General features: G+C 46.2%; 1 protein-coding gene across 11 annotated transcripts in view; it reads left to right on the top strand.

The window, feature by feature from the left end:
* Nucleotides 1–18522, top strand: part of LOC119431122 (zinc finger protein 233) — a 99802-nt gene extending 81280 nt beyond the window's left edge. For 4 of the 11 annotated variants that reach the window (XM_037698593.2, XM_049657401.1, XM_049657400.1 and 1 more), the window contains one exon: nucleotides 17491–18522. In XM_037698593.2, coding sequence (XP_037554521.2) covers nucleotides 17491–18017 — 527 coding nt within the window. In that variant the 3' untranslated portion in view covers nucleotides 18018–18522. The other 7 variants (XR_007464032.1, XR_007464029.1, XR_007464030.1 and 4 more) reach the window with 6 other exon arrangements.
* The last annotated feature ends 5214 nt before the right edge of the window (nucleotides 18523–23736 follow it).

Here is a 23736-nt window from a genome sequence, read left to right as displayed (position 1 = left end):
TGTGATGATGATCAATGCGAGGAGATATGTACGTTGGGGATGAAATAAGATTATCACGCAGATATGAATTATGGAAGTATATTTTATGAAACAGAGCTAGGCGAAAGCATTTGTGACGAGCAGAAAGCGGTGGAAGTTGCAAGATGTTTTTCATAGAAGTTACGCTTGCCGTACGGTTATAATTGCTTAAGATGAAACACGAGGCATTATTTTGAACACGTGCGAGAGACTGGGTTAGTGCCTCAGCATATGGGTCCCAAATTGATGAAGCGTATTCCATTTTACTTCTAATTAGCGTCTTGTACAAAATAACCTTTAATGATGATGGAGCGGAAGAGAAGTTTCGACGGATATAACCTAACATACGATAACTTTTATTGATAACGCTGTCGATGTGTAAAGACCAGGAAAGAGTAGAGGTTAAATGGACACCTAGGTATCTGTAACATGTAACCGCTTCCATGGCAGTATTGTTAAGGTAATAGGTCGGAAGGGGAAGTTCACGGTGGGTTACACGCATAGTTTTGCACTTAGATGGGTTTAGTTTCATTAACCACAAGTCGCACCAGTTACAGACAGCGTTAATGTCGTTTTGCAGAGTGTTAGTATCAGCGGTGTCAGAAATTTCATGAAGAATAACGCAATCATCGGCGAAGAGATAAATGTTAGAAGAAATTTAATTGGGTAAGTCGTTAATATACATTAAAGAAAGGAGAGGGCCTAACACTGATCCTTGAGGAACGCCAGATTCAACAGGGCTAAATGGAGGGAAGTGGTTATTGAATGCAACGAACTGTGATCGATTAAGAAGAAAATTCATTCTCTAGCCATGCAAACAGATTAGGATCAAGATTTAGTTTACTAAGCTTAAGAAGGAGTAGCTTGTGACATACTTTGTCGAAAGCCTTTGCAAAGTTGAAGAAAACACAGTCTGCGCATGAACCTTTATCAAGAATAAGATGAAGATTGTGAGTGAACGAAAGCAGTTGTGTTTCACAGGAAAAACTTTTGTGGAAACCGTGCTGTGCGCGTGTGAAGAATGAGTTATCGTCTAGGTGCTTAACTAAATGAGAGGACAAGATATGTTTGAGTATTTTACAAGGAATGCTAGTGAGGGAAATGGGGCGGTAGTTATGAGGTGAGCTTTTTTTGCCGGACTTGTGAAGTGGAACCACCCTCCCAATTTTCCAGTCTGCAGGGAGCTGATGGGTGTCCAAAGATTGCTGGAATATTTTTGAAAGTATTAAGGATGAGTAAACAGAAGTGATTTTCAAAAACTTTGCGGCAACCATGTCTGGGCCAGGGCTGGACGACACCTTCAGATTTTTTATTACATTTTCTACCCCAAGTGGCTCAATCATAATAAAGTCCATAGCTGGGAAGTGCAGCTATCTAGGGTGGGAAACACAGGATCAGGACATGGAACGAAATTACTGCAGAATACGGAGTTCAGGATTCGGGGACATTCAGCGTCGGGTATTGTTGACCCATTACAATCAGTGAAGGTTATTGTATATTCTTTGGAAGGGTTTATGATGCGCCAAAACTTTTTCGGATCTTTTGTAAGTATTGTAGGCAAAGTGCATTCTTGAAATGTACTTTTAGCGAGTTTTTTAGCTGCTATGTAAGCTTCGTTCGCGTTCTTGTAAGCGTTCCACTTAGATGCCAAAGGACTTTTTTTTGCGAGGCGGTACAGGCGCTTTTTCCGATTGCAAAGCCGCTTTAGGCAGGAATTAATCCAAGGCACCTTAGAATTCGATGCTATTATACGCGATGGAAGAAACTTATCAGTTAGTTCATGTACTTTGTTTCTGAATATGATCCAGTTATTGTCGACCGTGCGATCGTCGAAGTTACTTAAGAAGAGATCAAAGAAGTTTGATAGTTCCAAGTTTATATTATTAACATTTGCCTTGTTGTAGTCATATATTAACTTATTTTTCACAGCTGGCTTTAACAAAGGAGAGGTAACGTTATATGAAAGAGCTAGATGGTCGCTTACACCAGGTATACATGAAACATCCGTAATAAGGTCAGGAGGAGAGCACAATATCAAGTCTAAGATATTGGCAGTTTCCTTTGAAATCCTTGTTGGTTCAGATACTAGTTGAGTTAAAGAAAATAAAGAACAAAGATCAAGAAAATTATTGCGCTTTGAAGAACATGCATAACAAGCAGGTGGATCAGCGTTCCAAATTATATTCGAAAAGGTAAAGTCCCCCATTAATATAATGGGCGCTTTTGGATGTAGTACAAAAAGTGTGCTTAGTGCATCATGAAGTTCGGCAGTGAAGGAAGACGGGTAAGAGGGCGGGCGGTAACAAACAGCAAAAATAAATTTTTGATGGCCTAGGTCAACGCTGGCGCACACTATTTCTAGGTCGCTGTGAAAGTTAACCTTATGACAAGGCAAAGATTTCGAAATGGCAAGCAGTATGCCTCCGCCATGGCCAGCCATGCGATCACAACGGAAGATATGAAAGCGGGATATGTCTAAAATTTCACAGTCGTACACCTGAGGGTGCAACCACGTTTCAGTTAACGCGATGACACCGGCACCGCAGTTGTCAACGATAGCGTTAAGTGCATCGCACTTGTTTATCACACTTCTTACGTTAGCAAGAAGCACTGGGACATGCGCTGCCGAAGAAATGCCACTACCCCTCGCGTGTTCCTACGTAGCAAACGAACTGCCTGAACTGACGCCTGTGGCCACGCCATCAGGGAGTGCGTGCTTAATTTGCTTGATGCTGTCACTCGTTGGGTCGTACAAGGAGGATTGGCTACCAATAAAAAGCTTATTAAATCTGATCTGAAACGGGGGAGAATTGGGCTGGCGCTTACCAAATTCGATAAGCTTTTTTCTAGCGTGTCTTGTAGCGGGCGAGAAGTCCTCAGACACAGAAATGTCGTTAGCTTTCAGCTTGCTGCGCGACGAAAGTATGGTTTCCTTGACCTTAAAGTTCGTTAATTTCATTATGACGGGGCGGCACTTCCCGTCCGAAAAGGCCCCGATACGGTGCGCGCATTCAACCGAGTTCGGTGGCAGATCACTTTCCATCACAGACGACAAGGCAGAGATTGTTTTCTTTTCGGTCTGCAGCCATGATTCGTGGGAGTAAGGTATGCCACAAAAAATTTGATTGTCTCCTGATCATCTAGACGCGCTATTAGGGTGACCTGCTGTTTTTCCAAGCTTTCCACTGACTGTTGAACTTTAACCAAATCACTAGAGACATTGTCAAGCGTTTCCGATTTTCTTTCGAGTGATTCGAGGCGGCGGTAAATGCCAGTTAGTTTGCTTTCAATAGCTTGTTGGCATGTTTTGACGTCCTTCATGTCCTTTTTTAACTCAGTCTGGCCTTTAGCAAGCTCACCTGTTGTTTTTTTTTATGTCTCATTAACACTATTAGAAGCAACGACATCTTGGCTTGATTTTTGAGGTTTTGGGGGCCCTGGGTTTTCCTCGACATCGCCACATTGTAACAACAGCAGACTCATATTAATGCAGTCACACACACTATCGAACAAAACAAGTGGGCAGGGGACCAGCAAAAGGGAGCGATTGTCACTCCGTCTAGCGTACAAGACCAAATTGTTGCACCTGAGGAGCGAAGAAATGATGCATATGAAGCATACTGCAACAAGCGCTGCTCCACTGCCCACTAAAATGGTAGCCCATCCGCGCGTTGCTTATGAAGAAACCGGGCATGGCCGTTTCCTTCGGTATTGTCGTCCCAGAACCAATAAGCTTCCTGTCCAGCAGCCAACTGTGTGAAGGCGGCACGTTGGTCTCAGCACATGTGCTGTTGACAGAACCACGATGGTCATGATCAGCAACCGCGCAAGCGTCAGCCTGAAGGTAGATATGCAGGGGCGCCAACGTTGAAACAATCGCCAGGATCTGCAACACCTGAGGAGCGAAGAAATGATGCATATGAAGCATACTGCAACAAGCGCTGCTCCACTGCCCACTCCATTAGCCCCAATCATTCATGGTTGAATGATTGCTCCATTAGCCCCTATCAAGGATGATGAAACATAAGGCATCTTCACTTTCCGCAGACGAGAGCACAAGTCTGCACGCATAACAGATATAGTAGCTCCCGTGTCAATCGAAGCTAACAAACGCATACCCTCCACAGACACCAATAACATGTTCGATGGACGTTCAGGAGGACTTGTAGGATTTCGCGGCGATGCAGTTTTCCTTCCAAAAACTGCACTGGTTAGTTTTCCGATCGCTGGACATGGAGTTGGGAGACAGGCCAAAGTGGTGAAACAGAACGTCGGGGTGGCAATGGGGAGCGGCATCATGAGGCACGTCTGTTTTGGGCGGTGTTGGAGAAGTCGGCCGGAGATGGAGATCGGCGAGTGGGAGGATTATCTGCATAAGGGCAGTAGACCCAAGGAGGAGATGGAGATGAGCGAGCCGGAGGATTATCAGCATAAGGGCACTAGACCCGAGGAGGAGGTGGCTCGTTGCGTTCAAAGGCAGCGTAACCACAATGTTCGTCTTGCTGGCGGCATCGGCAAAACCAGGAGATATGTCCTCGAAAACTGCAGTAATAGCATATAGGCCTCGACGAACGCCAGGTAGAGTAGTAAGGCGGGTTCGGTGCTCGGACGAATAAAGGCGCCAGGAGATCGTGAACAGGCGCAGACGGTGTAATCGGAGACAGTGAGGCTGGCAGTGCAGCAGCCTGTGCAGTAGAAGCCGGTTGTGGGCAAGGAGAAGCGTTGTCATGGTAGGCGTTCTGCAGGGAGGTCAATTCCTCTTTAATAATGCCGCGCAGGTCAGTAGAAGCAGGTTGCACGTGAGCGCTGCTGCAAGGTGGTGAGCCATGCGCTTGCAATTTCTCACGAATTATGGCTCGAATGATGGACCGGAGCTCAATACTGTTTGCCAGGGGGCTGTCGGAAAAGTCTGGTTGCAAGCAGATTGATTGTAGGGCGTCGAGGTGCTGACACATTGAGATGATGTCCGACACCGTCGAAGGGTTTTGCGCGGTGAGTGCGTTGAAAGCAGTAGATCCTATACCCTTAAGAAGGTGTCGCACGTGGTCAGTTTCTGGCATGGCACTGTCGACACGGCGGTAAAGCGCAAGGTTGTCCTTAATGTACGAGGTATACGACTCGCCATAATGCTGGACACGCTCAGACAGCCTCTTTTTCGCAACTTCCGAGCGAATCGTGGGTGTGCCAAAAATGCGCCGTAGCTGCTCCTTGAAAGAAGACCAATCACGGAAGTCTCTCTCATGATTAAGAAACCTTGTCTTGGCTACTTGAGGGACGTAAAATGGTACGTTTGTTATCTTGGATGTCTCGTTCCAGTTCTTATACTCGCTGGCACGATCGTAATTGTCGAGCCAGTCTTCAACGTCCTCACCAGGCAAGCCAGAGAAGATTTCGGGATCGCAATACCCGTTGTTGGTAGGGCTAGGACTGAGGGTGGCTGGCACTTGAACTGAGCAGGGGGACGCTGCAGGCTGGTCTTGCGACATGACAGCCTCTTGGCGTAAGCGGCGTCCCGAACGTAGCTCCAGGAGAGATCTTGAAGTGGTTTGTGGTCGAAGGGATCTTAAAGTACTTCCACCACTTAAAATACCTTGGTCGAGACGACACTTTATTCCAAAAAGGAAAGATGGCGCCGACGAAAAAGAACACAAGCCGATGATTGATGATGGTTTTGTACAGATGAAGATGAAGTCTGCACAAATGCTTACAGTATGTACAATTATACGTATGCGTCACGCTATTCTCCAGCTCCGGCATGGGAGAACGCAGGGCAGGAATTTCGCTTGCGGAGGCTAGACGCGGCAAGTGGAGAGAGTGCCTATGTTGGCGTGAAGCTTGTCTCCTGAAATCATAGGTTCGTGGCACTGAAATATTTACCGTATTTATTCGAATGTAGGCCTAAAGTTTTTTTCAAATAATCATATACAAAACTCTAGGGTCGGCTTAGATTTGAGGATTTTAAAAATCGCGCCAGTTTTAGCGCCATCTAGCAAAGTCAGTATCACAGCTGCTAGTAGCGCACCCAGGATCTCTGCCAGGGTTGACAGTTTGCCAATACCATCTAAACAGCACTAATTTCGATTTCTTCACGGGAAATTGTAAAAAAATGCGCTTTTTGCGAGTGTGCAGACGATTGGGCGTTTTACATCTTAGTTGCAGCACTCAAATGCGTAAGAAAAGGGGTTAAACAAAAGGGGGGTGGGGTTAAGTCGGCCTCGGGGGGGGGGGGGGGGTTACAACCCCCGAATCCCCCCCCGTCGGTGCGCCACTGACGGCTGCTACTAGCCGCGCCAGTAGCCAACTGAAGTACACGAGGGACGTCGCCATTTTGACCTGCGTCGTATCCGTAGTATCGGTATCATGGAGGAAGGAAAATATAGGAGGGAGCATATCGCAACCTGATTGTTGCCGACTGTGGTGGCCTAACACGTGATGAAAACGTCACAGCACGGAGTTTCGTCAGAGCGCACAGTAGGTTTTAGTACTCCCAGCTGTTTCTTTTTTTTCGATACCCATTCGAAACCATTAGAAACTCTTGAAATAAACAACAACAAAAACTAGGAAAAAGAAAAAAACAAGGAAAAATCTTGTCGCTCCCTGCATGTGCGCAGCTGCCGGCCAGGCGCGCATCGAATAAAAACTACCAGTAACCAAACATCTCGACAAATGTCGGATTCTCCGTGATCTTGACGCAAGAGGTCACGTGTTGGGCCACCACTGCCGGCTACACAAAGCGTTCGCCTGCCAAGGCTGGTTGCATGACGTAATGCTCGCTCCTATATTTTTCTTCCTCCATGATCGGTATGGTGTAGCATCGGCGCACGGTGTGGTGTTATCGTAATGGCACCAAACAGGCGATGCCACTATAGTGCCGCTTTCTAACGAATACCGTATTTACTTGAATCTAATGTGCACTTTTAACACGACCCTAAATCTACGTTACCATATAGCCGTCGGCATTTCAAAATGGCCGCCTCGCACGTGCATCGAGCCTGGTCAAGCCTAGCTACTCTCTAGCCTAGCTACCGTAGCATGCCGTAGCTTCCTCCGTGTGCTTAGGCCATAGTCTACCGTCTGTCTTCACGTTCTCTGCGCCTGCTCTATCAGCATGAAGTACGGAGTTCATCGTGATGCTGCATTTAAAAGGAAAGTGATCATGTGTGCGGAGATGGACAGAAATCGGGCCGCATCACGGGCGTTCGGGGAATACGAAACTTGCGAGTGGTACTGGCGCAAACAGAAGGAGAGGATTTTCGCCAGCAAAGCAATGCTAGGTCACTCTAGCAATGCGGAACGGTTTCTGTGGACCGAAGCAGGACGTAATCTGCAACGATCCGCTTCGGCGATACGATCGCCTTGGCCCTATCTTGAAAGTAATCTGCGATGGGGAAATAAAACGGGGGAAAGTCCGCCGCGCGCCGTGTTTTTGCCGCTTGTAGGTCGCGTTGAAGTGAGAGGCATGCTAGCACGAAGGTCAATTCGCTCGCCGCGCTTCGTTTCCGCGGTCAACAAGCGAGATGTGTTCATGTTTGCTTGTGCATGCGTGACACCGTGCTTGTTAATTTATTTAGTAAGCGAATGTTTGCTATATACGGCCGAAATAACTGCTATCCTTACTTTGTATAGCAGCCTACTAATTTGCTATCGCATTCGACACATAGCCTTTCGGGCGAAACTGCAACTTTTTTTATTCATCGCAACTTCAGTGCATCGGGAGGAAATATGTTTTTCCAAATGACAGAAAGTTGTATTTCTGTTTAAAGTATGAGATGCGCGGTACTGTAAAGGGCCTTTTTTTTTTTCATCACGGAAAATGGGTGTGCATTACAATAGAGGGCGCGTGAGAATCGAGTAAATACGGTAGTTGTGCTAGCCGTAGAGGCATCGTCAAATAAAATGTTCAAGCCGGGCGGAACTTCAGCGTCGATAAGAAAAACGTCTGTCATTTGACGAGGCCACGGGAGATGCTTCTTGCGTGCGCCGCAACGAGGATGGCATTTACCCAGGAACATTGATTGTGCGCTCCTTCAAAAAGTGCAGCATCTCTAATGCGCTTGATGGTACTGAATATAGTGCACTGTTTGAAGATGTCAGCAGTAAGGAAGATAGCAACGAGGCTAGCAGCGATGGTGACATAGAATGAGCTCGGCATGTTCATATTTAATAAATGCTGTTTCATTTTGCGAATGTTGTCCTCGCTTTTTCGTTCCGCCTAAATTCAAGGTAAATTTTTTTTTTTCTTTTCTGGCTTCGAACTTTTGGGGGGTCAGTTTAGAATCGGAGTCGGCCTAGATTCGAGTAAATACGGTATGTCGGCTATTAATGAACCAATTTGAAAAGTTATTGAGGTAGAAAGCTTCCTAGACGGCTCGTAACTACTTCCAGCGTGTAAACGAAATTTGCGATGTGGCCTGCATGGTGAGGGGCCCTTTAAGGTTGTACAGTTAAACCTTGATTTAGCAAACTTGGTAAATTCGGCAATTTGCTTTGTTTTATCAAAATTTCGTTACATTGAAATTTGACATTCTATGCAAGTAAGTACAGTCGCCGATGGATTCGGGCACAGCCCAATTTTCTTACACAGCCCAGGATTTTCTTAGCCCAGCCTAACTTACGCGCAACATGCTCGCGCATGCAGACTCTTCAGCTGTTCTTGCTTTTCCTTAGTAGAATTGGAGAGGACAAATGCATCGCTGACAGCTGCAACTTTCTTAGTGTATGCGATCTTCGTGCTCTTGTTCAGCTGTTCATATTCCTGGCTTAAATTCGTCACGATTACCTGCGCTTTTCCTCCGTGTAACTGGACGATTCCCCTTGCAGCGCTGATTTCACAGCCGAGTGCAGGTGTTGGGTCATTCTTGACGATGACTTTCACGTTTTTAGCTGCTTTGGCCTGACGAAAATCATGATGCTGGAGCAAGGCGGAATGCTGACGTGGTCTTCAAGTACACTTAAGGCACGCTGACTCGAAGGCCTCTTCGGCTGTGTCGCTTGGTCTGTGGACATTGTTATCGACTTCATTTTTAGGTCAATGACTGCGCCGTGTTGATTCAGAAAGTCCATACCAACAACTACGTCGCGTGAACACTCTTGCAGGATAACGAAGCTCGCGGTGTAAGTCCGGTCATGTACAGTCGACGACCGATAATTCTGACTTCATTGGGAACGTAAATAAGTCTGAACTATTGAAGTTCCAAAAAAACGAATGTGCCGAAAAAAGATAATTTTATTTACGTTTTAATGCCCCTGTGCAAGGAAGCAGTGGTTGATTCGTTGCTGCACATACTTCCGCTTACGTGCAACTAAGTATGCTTATATTTCTGCCGGTTTTCTGTTCATCGCTGTACGTTGATACAAGGACTGCAAAGGCTTGAGTCAGATCTGCCCGCCACATCCGAGTTAGAGTCGCTGTTATGACGGTGGGAGAACTTGCTCAATTATTTCATTGTCATTCAGTTCGGCACACAACACCGCGCTTTCGACATCTGGAAAGTTTTCAAGTGTAACGGCAGCAGGAATCGGCACATCGCAGCCTAGCAGGTCAAATGATGTCCGCATTTGAGCTCGTTGTGGTAGGTGGAAATTCAGGCTCTGCACCTACGGAGTCGGGGTCATTCGGACTGCGACTCAAGACTCATTCGGACTCGGACTGTGAGGGGACCGTTGGTCCCATTTGACGCAGCCTGTCGATAACTTCACAAGACTTGTGGACTTCTTGGAGCCAGCAAAGTGCTGTCTGGGACGCCAAGTAAACAGAATGGCGAGAGCGGGCCATGTGCTGGGATGCCGGAATAGGATGTGATGATTGCGATGTTGACGCGACCTCACAATTCAGACAAAGCCTCCAAGATCAGCATTTGTAATTTGATCTCAGGCATGTAATGTCTGAGGCCATACTTCGTCTCATCGAGGTTGCCAGAGGAGATAATGACGCCAGAATCCACGTGCACTACAGTAACGGACGGAGTCCAGATAATCGAATGTAGAGCTGGCGGCTCTCTGAAATATCAGTTGTCTTTACACATTAACTCTACGGGCCATTGGCGGTGCTGCGAAGCTGTCCGTATTACCGAGCATGCCCGAATTACCGAGCATGTCCGAATTATCGGTGTCCGATTTATCGGTCGGCGACTGTACTGTAACTCTTGCCATGCAGATTCCAGTCGGCATTGTCCTCCAGCTGTCACGATCATCATAAGGGCCGTCACGACTTTTTTCAACTTGGATGCAAAGGATGCACGGATGTTGGAGTAGTCGGCTCCTGTGTCTACTAGAGTGGCGATGATGGTTTGGCCGACGAGAAGCATGTCGAGGTTGGTGGTTCTTCGCTTTTCATTGCAATTGGGTCGTGCTGTCGGATCATGGCTGGATTGCATTATCCCACATGCATTTTGTCGTGTTGTCATGTCTTGCTTAGGCAGCGTTTCATTGAGTCGTCATCGAGGTGGCTCTTGCAACGTCGTTGGTGGCGGAGGGTGTTCGGCATTTCGACGAACAGCAACCACACCTCCATCAGTTGCTGCTTTCAAATTTCCGGACAAGGGCTGATCGACCGGCCCTGTGCTTGGCCATTGTACAGGTGGCGCTGCGGTGAGATGTAGCGACCTGTGACGGTGAGTGGGAAGGTCGTCAGGTTGTCCACTGTGTTGCGGCGAGACAGTCAGCAATGTCACGAGGTGGTTTGTCAAGCTATGGTCGCAGTGCATCAATGACAAACCATCGTAGTCCCATTTTGTGGTATGGGCACCGGTGGTAGACGTGGCCCGCTTCTCCACGATGGTAGCAGAGTGGGCAGTGGTCGGAAGCGTGCCAGACATCTATCCTCCTGCGTAGTTGCACTGGGTGATGGTTGGGTGAGCTGGCAGCGCCAGTGGCGTAGGATGAAACTGCGGGTTCATGGGGCTTTCATGCAGGCGTTGATGAGGAACATGACAGCGAGTGGCAGCAGCATAGTTCATCACTTCTGGCTGAGGCTGTGTTGATTCAGTAACTCTTATTGACTGCTGAATTTCTTTACGAACAATCTCAGCAATCAGTGCAACTTCAGGTTGTAACGATGGGAACATCTTCCATAGTTCTTCTCGCACAACGGACCTGATGGTTTCCCGCAAATCGTTGGAGCAGAGTGCGTGGGTTTCTGTGCAATCTGTGATGAAGCGGCGGTTGAATTGTTGGTGTGCATTTCCAGTGTCTTCTCAATCGACAACGCCTCTGTCAGAAATTCAGCTATGATCATCGGCGGGTTGTGCATCAGTTCGGTGAAGAGCTCTTGCTTAACACCGCACATAAGGAAACGAATCTTCTTCGTACTTGTCGGAGTCAGTGTGGCGGAATAGCAGTCATTTCCTCGGTAAATATTGTGACATTCTTATTTGATAGCTGCATCTGGGCTTCCAGCAGAGCTTGAGCTCACTCTTTATGCATGATGCTTGTGAAAGTCTGTAGGAAGCCTCTGCGAAACTGGTCCCAAGCCGTTAGGGTGGATTCTCGATCCATTTTCTTAATTGTTTGTTTTTTGCAATGTGCGTCGATAATTGTATGTACTATGTTTATCATAAAATATATTAATATGTATGAGACATGGCATATTTTGCCATCTGCTTCGGAAGCACCAATAGCTGCTGCAAAGTAGCATTTTATCTGCTCCAAAAAAGTAAAATGTCCCTTCCTTCACTGCAGATGTCATGTTGTAGTGATGGTCAAGAACACAGTAGCAAAACTGTGAATGATGAAACTAACTATTTATTGGGCGAGCCTGTGCCCACAAAAGCAAGCGACACTTGAAGCACAACGGTTGGGCCGAACACAGTCGGCGATTGTAGAAATCTGATCTGTGGGTCGAGCGCATCGTCTTTCATACAGGACTCGTCGAAGGTTGCAGCGTAATTGCTGGTGCCCGCATGCCTTTCAGAAAATACTACACAATTCACGTCGCGCATAGAATCAGAATGCACAAGGATTGGTGACCACAGATTCAGCAGATAGAAGCAACGATGACCTTCGAGTAAGTTCCTAATCATGCAGGCATATTTTGCACTGAGCGATAACCTTAAGTTGTTAGCGAGAACAGTCCCCGAGAAAAGGATAAATAAGTACATGTGTCAATATCTTTTGCTCACTACTGTAGCTTTAATGTTCAGACATGTTAATGTAAAAAGAAAAAAAAAGTTGGCGACATATATGTGCATCATTATTTGATATTTGCTTTGATATTTGAAGTTATGTTGTATTCCATTATTTTGACATTTGCACCTCTACTGGGATTTAACGACAGGTAGTATCCGAATACTTACGGAAACATTGATGACTTTGTAAACCATATTCAACTGAATCCACAGTGCAGGATCGAGCAAGGACATCTACAGCGTTATTGGAGAAAGCTACTACAAACTAGAAAGTTATTGGAGAAAGCCATAAGGGGGGAGTGCCACTCCCTACAAGGACTTGATTGCATGTCTTCGCGTTCATGAGCTAAATACTTAAACCACTGCAGTACAGCAGCTCCTTGAATTCACTCCATATTTGAAGCAAGTTACACAGCTCAATGAAGGTGTGGGCTTTTCATGTGCGATGAGAGGAGATCGAACGTTGCGTGTACTTGGAATTATACTATACAAGAGTGCAAAAATACTGATGTCGTATTACTTGTAGGATTAATAAATTTGAGACACGCTCAGAGATATCCTTTTCGTCCTGGACAGATTTAACCTTGGAGCAGATCCATGGGTTTTTTTTTACGCCTATGTTTACTGCTCTTTTGTCTTGTCTCCAGAAAAGTGTACCTAACTGGACAGTTATTGTGGTTAACTTCACTGTCTTTCATCTCCTATATTATTTCGCACTCGGGATTTGATTGGCTTCGGTACACTGCAATCAGTTTGTGTATAGTTTGTTGCTTTCCGAGACCACAGCTGCCATCCAGCTGTGCCGAAAGGCTTAGAAAATGCACACTTTGACTTCATGAATTCCCAATTCAGTGCAGTGATCTTATAGGAATTGTAAGATCACTGCACTGAATCCGGAATTCTCAGTTGAAATCTGGGAAGCGGTGTCCACTGTTCCTGAACATCACCTTGCTGTAAATCGGAAACTTTCCGTAAGGATGTCCTCTGATTTTTGCTACACTCAAGTTTGTATGTGCTAAGTCGTGAGACAAATCAGTACCGGCCTGGCTCTGTGTCGAATTTCTTGATGATGCAACACAAGATGATGTTGGAATTTTTTAGCAACACTGCTGTAATGAAAAATAAATATTGCCTGGACGCTTAGTTTGTTATTTTGCAGCACAAATTTTGCGAGAGGCCATGGTTGCTCAGCCATTGGCACACAAATAGGTTAATTATAATCGGGAGGGTGGTTGTAATAAAACTAGGAAAGCACCACTATTGATCATTTTTTAAGAATGAAATTTTCGTAGTAAATTGCATGTGATTTTTGCTTTGCTAATTTGAGTTCCAACTGCGAAAACTGGTGACAACATCGAGGAGCGAACTGTCTGTGGCACAGGCAGGGCTGTGGGAAGAGCGCAGCTGTGCCGGTGTCATCTCTGCCAATATACAACACCTAGGCTTTACAAGTTAAAATCACACCTGGTAAAGCACAGCATGGAGAAACCCTTCAAGTGTGAGGTCTGCCCAGTGGCGTACAAGGCCTTTGAAAGCTATAAAGCCCAAATGTGCAAACATACAGGAGAAAAGCTATTTCAGTGCCACCTTTGCCCATATTCGAATGTTTATAGGAATGGCCTGTTGAACCACCGAAGAAGTCACTCAAATGCCAAGTGTTTTGCCTGCACCAAGTGTCCGTATAAATCTAAAAGCAAGACGGACCTGCGTAAACACAAGCACATGCACACAGATGATCGTCCTTTCAAGTGCAAGGTCTGATCACTTGGTTTTCGCCAAAAGCATAACTTAAAAAAACACATGAAGCAGCACATGGAGTCATAGCTTTACTTAAAATTGTGGGTGTACATATAAGTGGTGTCCACCAACACACATACAGCAAGATGAATGTACTACGCAGGGACACAGTTTGAACAGGAGCTGGGAGACATAGCGCCTTGTATTTTCACTCCTGTGCGTCTTGTACGCTGCTTTTGCATCTGATCATGCATCACCACCTAGCTCAACTTTTTGTAGTGAAGGACCTTGGCTATAAGAGAGAGTCTCCACATCGTGATGGTGTGAATATTCCTGTGCTATCCTGGAGTTTTGCAATTGCACTCTGCTGCAGTTATTAACTACGTCTGATTACTGCTGCCGACGATGTGTACCTCTTCACCCACCGTGTGCCTTCACCATGTAGCAGCATTTCGACATCGTGATTTTCTGTGGCAGTCACAACTGCAGCATTGAGGTCTGACTGTGGTGTAAACGGTAGCTGAGCACACAGGAAGAGTGGTGGAACGTTGTGTGCATGATTCGAAGCATAATAAAAGCAGGCCATCTGAAATGCACATTTTGCTTACTTTTTTGGTTGGCTATGCGCATGGGACATCCTCCCTTGCCCTAGACTTACTGTATACAGTAATTATAGCGCGCCCTGTTGAACAGCGCCAATGACACCGAAGCTGTCAGATTCAGAATACTACGACATAACCTTGGAGATGCAGTGCAGCGTGCTGCAAGGTCATGGAAGGAGGATGTTGTAGCGAACGGGCAGCATGTGTGCGCTGTGAATCTTGGAGGTGATGGCAGTGCTAGGAGACAATGTGTAAAATGAGTACTGCCAGTGTTCACCTGCACCTTTGAGCGCTTCGCAAACAGGCTGGAAACAAAAAACAAAAAAGTTGGAAACAGGCTAGATAGCCTGCACAAGGACTAGCCTTATAAGAGGGCATGTTACAATTGTAGAGGAAAAAAAATAACTCTAGGGCAAAGGCTCTCGTGAAATTCATAGGCTAGCAAAAGAAAAAAAAAGATGCAGGGAATCATTAGAAAGACACCTAAGCATGTGATGACAAGGAGTTTCTAGCCACCGCGTGCTGCTGCACTGCTTTTGTCATCTGTATGTCTGCAATGTACGCCACTCCGAAGTGTTATAAAGCACAACGAATTGTACGGCTGGTCTGGTGGTTCTGTTCAGATAAAAACAGTCACAGCTCTTATAATATAAAAAGAGGTAAAGATGGTTTTTAATACTTCTTGAACTCTTTCCTCACCAGGCCAAAGATGTCTTATCCATTTGATAGATAGTTTTTAGACACGCTCATAAACATTGCCATTGGGATTCTTTTACGAGCAATGCCAGGCACGGTATGAAATGTCGACTGCACATTACGTTCAGTACAAGTAATGTACAAAGCACGTGAATGCTTCAGCGGAAGTTCAAGGTGCACAACTAAACCAGTTTGCTTGCATTGAAAAGCTGTCCGAACTCAATAACAAAGTATCAGGAGGTTTAATTGTGGATACTCCTTAACCTGACTACTATTGCTTCGAGTGCCTAAAGAAGGAATTAGAAGGTACTGGATGCTTGCTGTAATAAGTAGCAGCAAGCTTCCTGCACAAATGCATCCTGCACAATAGGCGCATATCCGTTTTCACATTTGCGAAACCGTGGTTTGCCCGTATAATATTGCTATGGGTAATATTCATGGCACCAAACCTACATTTTTTTTTTCGTGGCTAAAAGAAATATTATTAAGTTTTACATGCCAGAACCACAATCTGATTATGAGGCATGCCGTAGTGGGGGACTCCGGAATAGTTTGGACCATCTGGGATTCTTAAACATGCACCTAAGTCTAAGTACACGGGTGTTTTTGCATTTCGCCCCCATCGACATGCGGCCACCGTGGCCTGGATTGGATCCCGCAACCTCGTGCTTCGCAGCACAACACTAAGCAACCACAACTTTTTTTTTTCTTTTTTTTCTCCCTGTGGTCTAAATTACAGAAGTGGAGAGCTTGGAGGAAGGTGCATATTTTGGATATTTCAGGTTCAGTCTAAAAATGGCAAGTTATAATTTAGGTATGAAGCAATAATTTAGGTATTACATGCTTTCAGAACACCACTGATTAGGATGCAATTTTATGTATAGCGGTTTATTTTGTGACTGATACATCTTGAAATAAGATGTTAAAACAAAAGCACTGAAAATGAGCACATTCCGAGTGGTAAGAAATCTTAAGTATAATCACAATGTCTGAAAGAAGTCTGACTTTAAACATTATTTGAATGTAAACTTCTTGAAAACTTTGGTAGCTGTGCTGACACCATGTTATTAGACATCTAATAACTTCATGAAGTCCGTACCAGTAATCACAATTTGTATCAGTTTTCATGACAATAATCATTATTGTACCGTAAACAAAAGGCACGAGGATAAAAACATGCGTTCCCCCTGCAAGGAGTCAAGCTCAGGTCGTTGTGTTCACTTTCCTAATATTTTAACCACTACAACACGGAAGTTCTGTTGAGTTCACCCTATATTTAGAGCATGTGATGCAGCTCAATGGAGATGCAGCACATACATGCCATGCAGGGAGAGTCTAATGCATGTACTTGGAGCCAGTGCAACTACAAAAAGACAGATGTCATATTACTTTCAGGATAATTAAATCCGGGTGTCTTGTTCATAGATCCTTTTCGTTTCTAGCAGATTTCTCCTCGAGGCAGATCGCTCGTTCTTTTCCTGTTTTCTGCTATTTTGTCTTGTCCCCAGAATGGTGTAACCGACATGACAGTTTTTATGTTTAAGTTATCTGTCTTTGATATTCTAGAATACCTTCTTTCTCACTCGGCTTTCAATGGCTTCAGTACACTGTAATCGCAGTCTTTGTATAGTTTGTTGCTTTGCAAGACCAAAGATGCCATCTAGCAGTGTCTAAATTCATAGAAAATATACTGTCGTAATAAGATCACTTCACTGAAACTGGAATTTGTGGAGTGGAACTCTTTTGGGAAACTGTGTTCTGCATTCGTCAGCGTTAACCTGCTGTAATTTGGAAACGTTTCTTAAGGATGCCCTCTGATTTTTTCTATACTCAAGCTTGCATGTGTTAAGTCGCGAGAGACGTCATCAGTAACGGCCTAGCGCAGTGAAGATTGTTGATGCAACACAAGCTGTGATGTTGGTCTTCTGGTGTTGTAGTTTCGTGCAGTGCTTCTGCAGTAGAAAAATTTAAATTCGTGGACGTCTTCTTTCTTATAGCACAACACCTACTTGGAGAGAGGTTCTTGCCAATAGTGGGCATAAAGGAGGAGGAAAGAATGTGACAAGGCAGGGATGTGAGACAGAAAAGCGTCTGGTTGGCTACCCTGCACTGGGGGACAGGAAGAGGGTAATTGAAAGATGACAGAGAGAGAGCGGAAGGAAAGACATGAATCCGCACACGCTAATAAAAATCATGGTGGTGGGAATATCACTACGGAAATACCACTGTAGATCGTTTTGTTTCTAAAAACAACATTGCTTAAATTTCGTTGTAAATTGAGAGTGTGTTATCTTTTCCTTTACAAATTGCAGTTCCATCAGCGACGACAACTGGTGACAACACTGATAAAGGAAGAAGTTGGAACCAGGCTAGAAGAGTTAGCCAAGAGCTCTGTGTGCATGAAAAGGGAAGTGAGCAGCTGTTTCAGTGTCATCTCTGCCCATACACATCACCTAGGCTTGGCAAGTTACAGTCTCATCTGGTGTCGCACAGCACAGAGAAGCCCTTCAAGTGTGAAGTCTGTCCAGCGGCGTATAAGAGCTTGAAATGCTATAGAGCCCACATGTGCAAACATACAGGGGAAAAGCTATATCAGTGCCACCTTTGCCCGTATTGGACAGTTTACTGGAAGTGCCTGTTGGAGCACAGAGGAACTCACTCAAATGCCAAGCCTTTTGCCTGCACCGAGTGCCCATTCAGAGCTAAAAGCAAGGCGAACCTGCGTAGACACAAGCTCAAGCACGAGGGCGACTCACCTTTCAAGTGCAAGGTCTGCTCACTTGGTTTTCACCGAAAGGGTAACTTAAAGAACCACATGCAGCAGCACAAGGAGTCATAGCTGTGCTAGAGTGTAGCTGTGTTAGAGATGGTGGATGTTCACTAAAGCAGTGTCCACCGTCAAGCACCCTGCAAGGTAGACGTGCAGTGCAGGGACGCAATTTGAACAGGATCAGAGAGACATAACGCTGTGTATGTGCACTACTAGCCACCTTGTGCCCTGGTTTATTCATCTAATCATGCATCACCAACAAGTTCAACTTTCCACTCTGAAGAACCTAGGTCATGCGAGTGAGTCGTCCACATCGTGATGGTGTTACTATCCTACATGTGCTATCCTGGTGTTTTGCAGCTGCACATCGCGGCAATTTTCTTAGCAACGTCGGATGATTCCAGCCTGAAAAGTGAACTTTTTCACCCACCGTGTGCCTGCACCACGTCGCTGCTTTTAGAGCTCGTGCTTGTCATTGGCACTCACTACTGCAGTGTTGAAGTCAAGCTCTGGTCTAATTGGTGGGTGAGCACGCAAGAAAAGTGGCGCAACGTGTTGGGACGCTTCAAAACATAAAGGCAGGGCCTTTGGCTCACATATTTTTCTCTCTTTGTGTTGTCCATTAAGCATGGGGCAGATGTCGCACGTCGCTTTCGGCATCCTAGAGTTACAGTATAGCATATACAATAACTCTTCGGCGTTCTTGTGAATTGTACCAATGGTGGGGAAATCGCTAATCTGGAATGCAGTGACATAACCACCGAGATGTGGCGGAGCGCGCAACCTAGATGTCATGATAGCTCGATGGCGTAGGACTGGCATGTGCAGCCTGTGCTAGAGAGAGAGAGAGAGAGATTGTGGTTGTGTCACGGAGCGGCATATTTTCGAGAGTTAGAGTGGTTTTTGACGCCAATTAACGGCCGCCAAAAACGTGGTACACTCACTTTGCGGCGTATAATTTCGATTAGTGACTGCCACGGAGCGACATATTTTTGAGAGTGGTTTTGACGCTGATTGGCGACACGCCGAATTACGGGCGTCAAAAGCGTCGTGGCCTCACGGGGTGCCATCTCGATTCGAGACGCGACACGCCGATTACGGACCCAGAAGTGTGCGTGTATGTCTGTGTGGTATGCCGGGTTCAACCTTGGCCCTTGACCTTGAGAGAGAGGAGAATCTGCCGCTTTTCGTCCATGGTGAAAAGGGTGTGGCCAAGACTGTTGGGAGCTAAGAGTCGTGAATTAGGAGAACTCTACATACCGGCAGTTTCCCTACATAGGGAAATAGGGAAAGGAGAGGCTATTTAAGCGCAGGTTTTGGGCCCTGCTGATTAGTCTAGAAGCTGAACCCATGCGCTGCTGAGAAGCCGTCGGGGGGCTAGTGCCGTCCAGTATCGCCTGGCCACGTCGGAACTCCGAGGAACTTGTTGACGTACGAGACGTCAAACCAGCGCCTGCAACGAAGCTCATGGTAGTTTGCCTCAAGTTAGCTCAACCTGCTTGAAAGAAGACGTCAAATCTAGACTCCCGGGAAACCCAGCTCAGCAATTCGCATTCACCTCGACAAGATCGGACCGCCAGCATTCTTCGGGAAAGCTTTGTGCACTGACTTCACGGTTTATGGACTTGCTGCTGCTGCCTGGCCACGCGTATGACACCATTTGTTTTCTTTTTAACTTTGATTTCTTTTGAACTTTGCTTTAGCGAAATACTGTTAAGTGTATTCTTGTGTATTTGATCCTCGCACTGTTTCATTTTTATATCTACTGTTAATTGCTCGTATTTATTTGTCTTCATCATTGTGTTATATTAAGTTCAGTTGTGTTAGTTTGTCTAGTGTATTTTATTTTATTAATTTGTGTATATTTATCAGCCGATAAATATCTTGTTTTTTGTTTACTCCCGACTCTGACTCTCTTCACTGTGTTCGCTTGAGTACGGAACGACCAACCAGCTTGTCTACCCCGTCGATCGACTTCGCGCCGACGACGAATCGGGGACAGCTGTGACAGGTTGTGAGGAGGAAGAGGCGCTATTTTCTGCAGCCCTTTAGAGAGCACGACTCAGCGCCTTGGGGAAGGATATGCTAGCTGTCTGGAATGAGGCAACGAATGTATTGCGTAAAAAATATGCAGATACCACGTGCTGTGGGATTGACCCTGCTATGGCATCGACCCTGCGGCAGCGCGCCTCGACCAGCTCTTTTGACTTTCTCGATGACTTCGAGCAGGCGCTCATTGTGGAATTCGGACAGATTGAGGGTCAGAAAGAACATGGGCTTGCCTAGTTGCTCGATCATTGCGAACAAGTTTCCCTTCCTCGTCGCTAAGTAGTACCCCAGTAGTACACCATCCCCGAGCTTCTCAAGTAAACCCCTGAGGAACGCACTGTCGAAGTTGACGCACTTCTCGACAAAACTGCGTTCTTCTAAGAGCTTATTTCTGAGCATCAGGAGCCGGTTGGCCTGCACGCGGTGGGAAATCTGTTGAAACGCTGTTCGAACTGACGAAACCATCATCCGGTGCTCCGCAGCCGACATGCCCGGTAAAGCCCCAGGAAAATTTTTTCTAGGGGCTTTAATGCCTGGATCTTATGCACACCACATTTATTATTTATTTATGTATTAATACCTCAAGGGTCCCAACAGGAAATTACATGAAGGGTGGGCATGGAAAAGGCGGGAATGATGATGACGACATTACAAAGATGAGTCAAAAAGACTCGATGGCAGATCTAAGGCACGCTGTATCGCAGATGAGTGCAGTTTGTCTTGGAAGGCCATTCCAGTCTCGGGCTGACTGCAGGAACGTAGTGGTGCGGGCTCGTGGAGAGATAAAAGAGTTCGGATGGCCTGTTTGACGAACACGATGAGCCAGCTGGATCAGCTCGCTGTCACAAGGTATGGAATAAAAAAAACCTGTGATAGAGGCATAGGTGAGAGATGCGATGACTAAAGACAAGAGGCGACAAGTCTAGTTTAGATTTTAGCAATGAAACGTTAATGGGATATGAGTAATCTGAAAGAATAAATCTAGCAGCATGGTTCTGAACAGATTCGAGAGCTTAAGTGAGATTAGTTTGGTAAGGGTCAAAGATATTCAAGTTTTGATCGCACGAGCGTTTTATAGGCAACAGATTTTATGGGTGGCGGTGCCATTAAGAGATTACACCGAAGATGACCAAGGATTTTGTTAGCTGAATTGATTATGTGGGTTACATGATTTTTCCAAGACAAATCTTTGGAGAGGTGAATGCCTAAGTACTTGAAGGAGTCTGTGGTAGATATAGTACTGTTATTAATCTTGTAGGCAGGGGGGATGTAGTTAGGTTGGCGGTGGAATGAAATGTGTAGTCTTACTAGTGTTCAGAGGACATGAGCCAAGTAACACACCAGTCTTGAATATGATAGAGATCCTCTCGAAGGGAAGATACGTGAGCGAGGTTATTGATAGGGCGGTACAGGACACAATCATCAGCAAAAAATGTATTACAGAGGTTACAGTAAATCCCAAGTCATTAATGTAGATAAAAAAAATGTCACAGTTTCGCCCTAAGGGCGAAGCAATGAATGCGATAGCAACACAGCAATGTCATACGAAGTAAGGTGAGCGGCCTTGGTAGCAATATGAATTGTAGTAAACATGAGCTGATTAAGTAAGCAGGTGTGCTGCGGCGTAAGTAGACCGACATGAAGAGAGACTCGATGACCACGAGAAGTCGCGTGTGAAACGGTGGTGTTGATGAGAAGCGCTTACCGTGGGCAGGGCGTGCGAAGGGACACACCTGTAGTGCTGCACTGCCGATCTGGGCAGCATTGCATGTGTAGCGTGCGTTGGAAAATGTGGCCCGACTATTACTAACTGAATGAACAAGCGTGGTGTGAGCGCGCACAAACATGAATAGATCATGTAACGTTTAACTGACAGACGAAACGACGATCAACATGTGGCTGGGCCTTGCCAAGACGAAAAGACCCCCGGCCGTTTATTTGCCGCGGTTAAGTAGCCGTGTTCCCAGCGGGGAAGGGCGAACGAAAGACAGGAGGAAAGTAAAGAAGACGGAAGGGGGGGAGAGGAGGACAAGGCGATATCGCCGAGGACGAATGCAGACAGCAGATAGTCCGGTCTGTTACATCTTCTCTTCACACATTTTCAAAACACTGATTTGATTTGCACTCGTTAACTTGATGGAAGGATGGCCCGTAGTGAAGGCGCTTCGGTTCGCTGCGCTGGCGTCCTGACCTGCGCAGTCCAGCCAGTGGGCTTCCTGGAGTCTCTGGGGAAGTGGCGTTGGAGTCCTCACCTGGATGAGCTGGTTCTGCCTGGTGACTGCCTAATGGGTTGCCCTGCGTGATGTTGCCTCGATGTCTATCACTGCACTCCGTCTCGCGTCGGGGTGCGTCAGGGTGCCTCGCGTCGGGGTGCGGGTTACCGTTACCCACGTCGCTAACCTCACCGTCGAAGTTTTCGTCCGTTTGCAGCAAGTGCTGTCGGTTGCGTCTCAGGAGGCCATGGTCTTCTGTTTTTACCACGTACGATCGTGGTGCAGTCTCTTTTACCACTTTCGCACGGCGTGACCAGCTTCTGTGTTTGATCCGGACCACGTTTCCGGCTTCCAAGGGTGGTAGTGGCCTGCCTCGGGAAGACTGACGCTGTTTCAATATCGGGATCCCTCCGTCGACATTGTATTCAGGAAGTGTTGCGTGCAGGCGGCGACCTTGCAGTAGTTCTCCGGGTGATTGACCGCTGTCAAGAGGAGAAGATCGATACGCCAACAGACCGAGCCATACATCACCCCGGGACTCGTGGGTTTTCTTTAGAATACGCTTCACGATCTGCACACCCTTTTCGGCAAAGCCATTTGACCGTGGGAACTCGGGACTTGACGTGATATGCTCGAAGTCATACCGGTGTACGAACAACGCGAACTCTCGCGATGCAAATTGAGGCCCGTTGTCGGTGCAAACTTGACTGGGAATGCCGTATCGAGAGAAGATAGCAGATATCTTGTCGATTACTTCCACTGCCGTGGTACCTCTCAGTTTCTCGACATCTGGAAAGTTAGAATGGGCATCAAACACAACAACGTAGTGATCTCCAGCGAATGTAAATAGGTCTATTCCTACGCGATACCACGGTCGGTCGGGCGTTGGCTGTAGCAGGAGGGGTTCACTCGGTTGGCTGTAGGCTTACTTTCGACATACGCTACAAGTTCGCGCTCGTTGTTCAATGTCACTGCTCATTCCCGGCCAGAAAACCAATCTACGAGCTCTAGCCTTACACTTGTTCATACCCAAGTGGCCTTCGTGAATACGCTCAAGAATTTCCGGACGCATTGATTTAGGCACAACCACTTTGCAACCCTTGAGAATCACTCCATTGACCACGGATAGCTCTTCCGCATACGGCTTCAGTACGCCGTCTATTGCCATGCCATCTTCCATTTGTTTCATAGTGCGGCTGAGAAGCGGATCTTCAAGGGTATCCTTTTGTAGTCGCACCATAGTCGCTTTGCTTATGATGCTGGAGACTACTTGCGTTGTGTGCACGTCCACGTCCTCGACTTGGTCACTTCCGCCAGTTGGTAGTGCGGCCCGGGACAGCATGTCTGCGAGTAACAGGTCCTTCCCAGGTAAAAACTGCAATACAAAATCAAATTTCATCAGACGGATGAAAAACCGTTGCAGTCTGGGTGGCATATCTCCAATGTTCTTTTGGGCAATCGCAATTAATGGCCGGTGATCAGTTTCAACCGTAATCTTTCGTCCATATACGAACTGATGAAATTTT

This window comes from Dermacentor silvarum, chromosome 10 (assembly GCF_013339745.2).
Source record: "Dermacentor silvarum isolate Dsil-2018 chromosome 10, BIME_Dsil_1.4, whole genome shotgun sequence".
Classification (NCBI taxonomy): domain Eukaryota; kingdom Metazoa; phylum Arthropoda; class Arachnida; order Ixodida; family Ixodidae; genus Dermacentor; species Dermacentor silvarum.
Note: the sequence above shows the minus strand (reverse complement) of the source record. Positions and strands in the feature narration are given on the sequence as shown.